Source organism: Streptopelia decaocto (assembly GCF_964273445.1).
Source record: "Streptopelia decaocto genome assembly, chromosome: 13".
Lineage (NCBI taxonomy): Eukaryota > Metazoa > Chordata > Aves > Columbiformes > Columbidae > Streptopelia > Streptopelia decaocto.
In genome coordinates, this window is record NC_138668.1 from 2,573,299 (window position 1) to 2,581,728 (window position 8,430).

Here is an 8,430-nt window from a genome sequence, read left to right on the forward strand (position 1 = left end):
GGGAAATTAAGCACCCCCACGGTGTGGCACGAGTCCTCCACACAACCTGTAACCAATTTGAGTTTCAGTTTAAACTTTGCTTGTGTAATTGCTCAGGCAGCGCTGAGGGGAGAGCCATCGCTCCAGCATCCGCTGCCCCCGCTTTTCTAGCGCTCTCACTCCGGCTGTGGGAAGGAGCCGGGGGCTTCTGCCCGCTCTGTCCCCGCCCGGCCTGCGGGCTCTCCCGCCAGGCCGGACCGCAGCTCTGGAGCGCGGAGTCCCCCCCGCGCCGCCCGGCAGCGGCCACGCCGCGGGAGCAGCGGGCAGGGCGGGCCGGGGCCTCCGCCGGCGGGCGGAGCGGCGCCTGCGCCGCGGCCCCGCCGGGACCCCCGTGCCCGGCGTCTCGCGAGAGGCGGCAGCGGCGCCCGGGTGGCGGCGGGACGGGGCCGGGCAGCGGGAGGAGGCGAAGGAGCCGCTGCCCGGGCGGGAGGTGAGCGCGGCGGGGCGGGGATGGGCTCTGCCCGCGGGCAGCGCAGCGCAGGGCCCGGCGGTCGGGGGCTGAGGGGACGGCTGGGGCGGCGGCGCTGCCCGGTGGGGCGGTCCCGGCGGGGGTGCCGCCCGCGGCGGGGCCGGGCGAGCTTTATTCGTGGGCTGCAGGCGGGACGCGGCGTCCCCTCCGCTCTCCTTCCGCTGCCCCCGGGTGCCAGGTAGGGCGCGGGGCCGCGGGCAGCGCTGCCCGGCGGTGCGGGGAGCGGCGGGGCCGCGGGCAGCGGGCGCTCCGGGGGTGGCTCTGCGGGGCTGTTCCGTTCTGCAAACCGCGGAGCGCTGGGTTTCCCCGCTCTGCGGGCAGCGCTGGGCCCGACGCTTGCAAACAGCTCGTTTGTGCGGTTGTGGTGTGTTCTGCAGCCCGTGGTGCTGCTGGACTCGGAGCGTCCGCAGTCCCAGCAGCTCCAAAAGCAAAGCCGGGGAGCAGCCTCGTCCGCGAAGCGTTTCTGTCGATGGTAGAGCATGGCTTTTAACGTTGCTTCACAGGGATGCCCGTTAATGTGATTAATCCTGCTTGAACTTCATGCAGAGAACTTCAGAACAGTAGAAAACCGCTTAAATCAGGTGTCTGTAAGGCAAAGGCAGGTGGTGCGAGTGGAAGGGTCTGATTTTTGGCCCCTGTGTTACTATTCTACAAATATTCTGGGGTTTTGTTGGCCCAGGCTGTGGGCACTGGGGCTTCCTGAGGCTATTCCTGCGTTTGTAAGGCCAGGAGCAATGGGTGTTCTTGAAGCCTGTGACAAAAGTAATGAACGAACAGGACATGCTGCGTTTTTGAAGTTGCCTGCTGGAAATCTTAGAAGTATGCTTATTGAGACAGCTTCCAAGTATGGATGTTTTAAGAGAGGTGATGGGAGCTGCCAAGCCTGTGCAAACCAGAGCAGGGAAGGCACTTGGTTAGTGAGGTAGATGAGGATGTTCTTTTGCTGGTCTCTGGGATATATGTACTAAGTTGGGGTAAAACATGCAATACAAGCCCTATTTTTTGCTTGCACTGTGAATCTATACTGAGGTAACTGCCAATGTTGTTACATGCGTTAAAACTTCACTGCTCTGCGAAGGGTGGTAGATTTTTGGAAAGCTGGGGAGAAGCAATTTGTTGAGCGGTGGCCAGGTGCATGAAATTTGTTGCTGGTTATTGGTGCACTGTCCATCTGCTCTGGCTGGTGGGAGCTCGTTCTCCTACACCTGTGGGAGGTTAAATTGGTTCCACCTCTTTAGAGCCTGCTTATTCCCGAAGTGTAACCCGTGGCAGGTGTGTACCCTGATAGTTGGTAAAGACGGCTGCATGGGTCAAGCAATTGCTGGTGAATATGGGTGCCCCAAGGGAAAGTATTCACTTAAATTTGGGGGTTTTGTATGTTATTAAAAGTTCTTATTCCACCTCTTTCTGTCTTCAGAAGCAGGCAAAGGCCAAGCAAGCTACCTCAAATCCAGTATCTTCTGGCGTTAGAACCAGTGGGCGCTGGAGCAGGTGAGCTGGTTCTCACTGCCTGACCCGCAGGGGGTTGAGAGCGACGGGAGAGGGAAACACAAAGCAAGGAGAGATGCAATCTGCACCCAAGCCTTTGGAGGCAGTCCCTTTGACAGAGAGAGGAGTTATTGTCCCTTGTTTCCAGTGCATACCTCTGTGTAAGCTCCTTTATTTTCTGTAGGACTTTGTGCTGTTGTAAGTGAGCTGGAATTACTTTCTTTTGCAAAGAGGGATTGTGAGAGAACGTAGTCATTGCACAAAGCTGAGTGGAGAGGAAGAAAGAGACAGGAGTTACTGAAGCTGCTGTTTGCTCTGAGAACAGTTACAGTCTGGCTGTCAAGTGCAAATATGGTTTCCAAATCCCTGAGGAGTTGCATCTGCAACAGCTTTTGCAATAAGAGCACTGGAGACACATATCCCCCCTTTCTGGTTTTAAATGAGAGTTTGTGAGGTGGTTATTTGACATGGCAGCTTATGATGGAGAATGGGACCAGTGACCTCAGTGTCTCTCTTGTGCCTGGAACAGGGAGAAGAGTCCTCGATTTGAACCCAGGCAAGGTTCAAAGTTGGAGATGATCAGGGATGGCTGCTCAGGGGACTCTGTAGGATGGTTATAGTACTTGGTCTGTTTCCCGGTTTGCCAGCGTCATGTCACAGAAGCAGCTTTGTGCGGATCCTGGTGCACGTTCTTGTTGGCTGGTGACTTTGGGTTAAACTTGAATGTAAATTCTTGGCTCCTCCTGGAGGCTTTTCCTTTTGATTCTGGCAAGGAGAGGATGGAGGCGCGTTCCCTCTGATGTGCACAGAGGCCTCTAATTTGTGCTTTCAGTCTGGCGTCTTCTATGAAGTGCTCAGGAAGAGGATGTATCGTAGTCAATAGAGTAACTCTGTTTCTGCAGCGCTTTTCTCGTGAGGGGAATTAAGCTGTGTTATCGCTTTTTTTCCAGGGTTTCTACCTGGCACTGATAGAGTTAATAGAAGCGGAGTCATTTCGATTCTGTGCTGCTTGCTGCTGTGTGTCTTGGAAAAGCCGAACGCTCTGGCAGGCCCTGCGTGCTGTGTCCTGGAAAGCAGGCTCGAGCCCTTGGGCCGAGCTCTGTAAAGCTCCGTCGTGCTGGTGGCTTTGACAAAGAGCCCTCCTTCTGCTGGCCCGAGGGACGCGTGTGCCACACACAGCGTCTCGTTTTGCTTCTGTCGCTGCTCCGAGCGGGTGATCCGCCCGTGGCTGGGTGGGACAGCTTTGCAGGAACGCTGGCGGGCCGCTGTGCTACCCAGAGCTGTGTCGGGGTGGGAGGAAGGGATGCTCCCTGCAGCTTCCCGGGCTTGCTGCATTCCAGACAGCCTGAAGGTCTCAAGCAGCGCTGGAAACCCAGTGTGCTAGGAATTATGTGCGCAGTGGGCACCCTATTCATCCCCAATAGGAAGCAGTCCCTGCCCTGAACAGCTAACCGGCTCGAAAGCAAGAACAGATTCAGGCAAAATGCAGACCCAGAAGTGTGCCAAGCAGTAGGCTTGGCAGCATCACTCCATTATCTTCTACTGCTGGACTTAGATCCTTGGCCTGAAGTGCTGACGCACATATGTAATTTGCACCTTCTTTAGCTCCATACTTGTCTCTCTGGGTGTTTCTCCTTAGATCTGCTCCATCCTCAATCTTGACTAGCTAAACGCGGAGAATTACTGCTGAGTAACACCTGCTCCTTGCTCTGCAGAGTGCAAAGTGTGATGTCTGCAGTTTCTCTAGCTCCTTTTCACGTGCTTGGCTCCGGGGAGCACAGCGTTTGGTGTTGCAGCGCAGAGCCGTGTGTCAGGCTACAGCTACGCTGAATTTCTGGCTCTCCCTGCTGCTCGAGTGAAAATAAATACACCAGGGTGGAAAAACCCTAAACCTTTGGTTCTGTGTTTTATGTCTTTTGGGACATGCTGGGCTAATACTTTGATACATAATATCTGGTATTGTTCCTGTTTGTTACGAAATTCTCATCGAATGCTTTTGGTCTGGTGTTTGAAACCAGGACTGGAATTGTTAAAATCTGGCATCCCCGAGGCGTCGACACAGCCACACAGATGGTGCTTGAGACCAGCGGTTCAATGTACGGCTGCTGTGAGCTTCAAAGGTGCTGAGTGCGTTTTCCTCAGGAACGACAGAGCTCAGCACTTGTGCGTATCTGGACTCTCGTGTTCTGTGCATCCCTGTGCAGGGTGGGGCTGGTGGTGTGTGAACTGCCCGAGGAGCACCCTCTGCGTTTGGGGAGGAAGAGACACCCAGTCTTAGTTTTGAAAAGCTTTTCAGGACACGTTGCCCTGAAGTGGTTTTGTTTTTTCGGAGTTGGCGTTTGTAGGGTTTGTTCTGAAGTTGTTCCAAAGAATAGGGATGTTTGCAGAAAGGGCAGCTCTTGTTTTCTGTCTGTAGGCGCTGTTCTGTGTTTAGGATCAGGGGTTGGACACTGCTTGGTGGACAGGATGAGTTCGGAGCCACTGCTTTTTGCTTGTCTTTTGACGTTAAACGTTGCAGAGAGGGACCGTAAAACAGCAAACCTTGGTTTCTCTCAATCTCGCGTAGCTGCTCCTTGCTTTGCTGTGTTGTCCTTCCCTGGCCATAGGCTCCTTGGTCGCTTGGGGAGAGAAGGAGGCTGCTTTGCCCACCTGCCTTTGTGTGGAGCCTGGGACCTGAAAACATGCAGCAGGGTGGGGAGATGGGTCTCCACCAGGGAAATTGCTGGTGGAAAGGGGCTGGGAGTCGTCAGGGAAGAAGGTAGCAGTGGAAAGATGGGGCTGGTTGAAGTGAAAAAACCCGAACCTGCTGCATCCTCTAGAAAAGATCTGAGCTGGCCTGTAAACGTTGATTTCTCACCTGTCTTTGGTGATCGAGAGTTGTTAGGGATGGGTGTGATAGAGACAAATTGCATTAAATCAGGAAAAGAAAGCCTGACTCAGAGTCCAGACATTGCCAGAGATTTACTGAAGCATCCTTAATCTCAGAAGCCATTCAGTTAAAAGTAATCATTCCTTTAGATGTTTATTGATGTGTGGCTCTTATCGGGGCTGTCTCTCTTTGGAGGTCTTTGTAGGAAAACTGTTGGTGTAATCTCTGCTCTTGACAAAATGAAGTAGCTACTGAGAAAGGTCACGGACGTGACGTCTGTTGGGTGTCTTCACACAGATAAGATGTCGTGTTCAGGTCTGTGATGTTCTCTCAACAGGGACTTGCTTTAGCTGCTGAGGCAATGGCATCTTCAGCTATGTTTTTATAACTGGTAAGGCCTTTGTTTTTGGCACAGTGGTGCGGAGCATCTTCATGAGGAGATGAGACCACAGTGTGATACCGCAAGCTAAAATAATGGATTGAGCCCTCTTCCTGTTGTGTGTTAGATATGTTTAAAAATCAAGGAGGTTTGGAAGGTATTTGGCTTTGCATACTTTCTTTATATAGCCATATTTCTTTAATGCTCTCAAACTTCCCTCTGTAAACTCTAGGCCTAAAATCTTAATGGAGTGTCTTTTGAAATCACTGAGCTCCAGGTGCTTGAGATCGGTAAACAAACCATAATTGCTATGGAAACCCGTAAAATCACAGCACGTTATGCCTCCTTTTGGCCAGAGTCAGCACTTCTCCTCGGGGTCTCTGTGGGTACCCCAGACTCGCACAGCTCTCCCCCGACAAGTCTTGATTGTTCAAGGTGATTGTCTCCAAACCAGAGTGATTAAGGGACCGACTAATTGTTTTTCTGGTACCTTTCCAGGCTCCTGGTCTGCAGCACCATGCTGGGTCCCAAGCCTCACCCTGCAAGCCGGAGGTGAATCCTGGAGAAAGGCGGATATCGCAGTAGGTGTCAGGATGACCAAAGCACGGCTCCTCCGTCTCTCCGTGGTGTTGGTCTCCATCTTCATGATCCTCCTGATCATCGTGTACTGGGACAACGTGGGAACAGCTCACTTCTACCTGCATACATCCTTCTCCAGACCTCACTCGCCTGGTATTACGGCAGGTGACGACTGGGAAGCCTTGCCAGATGTGGATGAATTTTTAGCAAAGCTGCTTAGTTCGAGCCTGAAACAGAACAGCTCCGCCTCCCAGAAGACAGAGCAGCTACTCGTCCAGAGCTCCAGCAAGCCTGTGGTGAGTAATTTAGAGGAAAATGTGCGGGGCTATGACTGGTCTACGCACAATGCCAGAAACAGCTTGGACCAAGAGAAACTGCAGGTAGAGAGGCAGAGAACGTTGCGGGAGTTTTGTGCCAATTCCAGCTTCGCCTTCCCTACCAAGGAGCGCTCCTTTGATGACATCCCAAATTATGAGCTCAACCACCTGATTGTGGATGACCGCCACGGCATCATCTACTGTTACGTCCCCAAGGTGGCCTGCACCAACTGGAAACGGGTGATGATTGTGCTGAGTGAGAGCCTGCTGGACCAGGGGGTCCCATACCGAAACCCTCTAGATATCCCCCGGGAACACGTCCACAACACCAGCACCCACTTGACCTTCAACAAATTCTGGCGCCGTTACGGGAAGTTCTCCCGGCACCTCATGAAGATCAAGCTGAAGAAGTACACAAAGTTCCTTTTCGTACGGGACCCTTTTGTGCGCCTTATCTCTGCCTTTCGCAGCAAATTCGAGCTGGAGAATGAGGAGTTCTACCGGCGTTTTGCCATCCCCATGCTAAAGCTGTACTCCAACCACACCACCCTTCCCACCTCCGTTAGTGAGGCCTTCAGGGCGGGCCTCAAAGTCTCCTTTTCTGACTTCATCCAGTACTTACTGGATCCCAGGACAGAGAAGATGGCCCCTTTCAATGAGCACTGGCGGCAGGTTTACCGGCTGTGCCATCCGTGCCAGATAGACTACGATTTTATTGGGAAGCTGGAGACACTGGATGAGGACGCTGCTTATCTATTGCAGCTCCTCAAAGTGGACAGGCTGCTTCACTTCCCCCCCAGCTACCGGAACAGGACTGCCAGCAGCTGGGAAGATGACTGGTTTGCCAAAATCCCGCTGGCTTGGAGGCAGCAGCTCTACAAGCTTTATGAAGCTGATTTTGTACTCTTTGGCTACCCCAAACCAGAAAACTTGCTGAAAGACTAAAAGCGATTGGGTGGTGGGTGTGGGAGGGAACATCTGAAATACCAAAAATGTTTAAAGCCTCCTCATTTTTGCCCTTAACTCCCTTCTCCATACAGGTTGGTACAATGGAAATATATTTTTTCTACTGCTCCCCCTTCCGTTTTTACAGTAATGCCAGAGCCCAGGGTATTCCAGCCAGCTGTGCATATGCAAAAAATGCCATATTTTTGGTTATCATTTGTTTTCTGGGTTTTCTTTTTCTAAGATGTCCCCATGTTTTGCAATGGGTCGCCGCCCTTGGTCACTCTGCCAGCTGTGTCCTTCAGTAGCTTTTTAGTAACACTTTTTAAAAATTAATATATTTAAGATATTTAATACAAAGTGTGTGTCATGGCAAAGGAAGGGAAGGAATAAAAAAAAAAAAAAAAAAAAGAAAAAAAAGAAAAAGAAAAACCCAAGAAACGTTGCACTTGCCTCCGTGTGTTGTGTCCGGGCTGCTGGTTTTGGAGGTCTGAGGTTGGCAGAGCGCTCCAGTCTCTGTGGGAGCTGCGTTTGTCGGTGGTGCCTTCGGCAGCCACGTCTGTGGTGGTGGCGCTGAGCTGGGTGGAAGGCGGGTGGGATGGGGCAGTACCTGGCTCTGCCAAACAGCCCTGGGAGAAACGCCAATGTGTTCCGGTGATGCGAGCGTGACAGCAGGGGGACACGGGGAAATGGCTGTTGGGAGCAGCACACTGAGCCCCATGGGGTGTTTCAGGACGTGCAGGTGGCCAGCGTGGTACCTCCGCACCGCGTCACCTTTTGGCAAAATGGTGGTGGGGCTTTTCTTTCCGAAAAGCTGAGGCTCCTCAGCCCCTGTTAGTGTGGAGCATCTCCCATTCCAGGATGGCGCCTGAAGTTCTTGGGGGTTGTGACCAACCTGGATGGGCAAGATTGTGCTCTTGGATGGATGTGCTGGACAGAAATTGGCATCCAGGCTTTGCGTTGCAGCAGCTTAGGCAGAAACGCAGGTCGGCGATGGCAGCTGGTGACAGGGCAGGGATGTGCTGGGCTGTGGCCTGGTCACCACTGCGTTTGGTGCAGGTCCCTTGAAACCGTGCTGTGTCCTCATTCCTGTGCACGCTTTATGGGGACATGGCAGGGATGCAGATGCTTATCCCTGGAAGAAGAAGAAGATCCAAAAGGTTTCTGTCAATTAGCAGGTTTCAAGGTGAGCTCAAAGTCCATTTGTTTGCAGAGTTCCAGTCACTGCTCGTGATGCCACATCCTCTTCTGCTGCCCGTCTGTTTATACCAGATGACTGATGCAGATTTAATCATCTGCCTTGCTGGGACCTGCTGCAGGAGTGCTGGTTGCCTACTGTGCTGGG

At 52.8% G+C, this 8,430-nt stretch overlaps 1 protein-coding gene across 4 annotated transcripts; it reads left to right on the plus strand.

The window, feature by feature from the left end:
- Positions 1 to 341: 341 nt before the first annotated feature.
- On the plus strand, positions 342 to 7,534 carry CHST12 (carbohydrate sulfotransferase 12). Of its 4 annotated transcripts, none has more exons than XM_082064337.1 (3): positions 449 to 469; positions 1,926 to 1,999; positions 5,743 to 7,534. In XM_082064337.1, the coding sequence occupies exon 3, from the start codon at positions 5,838 to 5,840 to the stop codon at positions 7,083 to 7,085; it is 1,248 nt and encodes a 415-aa protein (XP_081920463.1). In that variant the 5' UTR covers positions 449 to 469; positions 1,926 to 1,999; positions 5,743 to 5,837; the 3' UTR covers positions 7,086 to 7,534. The 4 variants fall into 4 exon arrangements, with proteins under 4 accessions (XP_081920461.1, XP_081920463.1, XP_081920460.1 ...); XM_082064334.1 differs by lacking the exon at positions 449 to 469 and adding an exon at positions 489 to 686; XM_082064335.1 differs by lacking the exon at positions 1,926 to 1,999 and having other exon boundaries at positions 342 to 469.
- Positions 7,535 to 8,430: the final 896 nt, after the last annotated feature.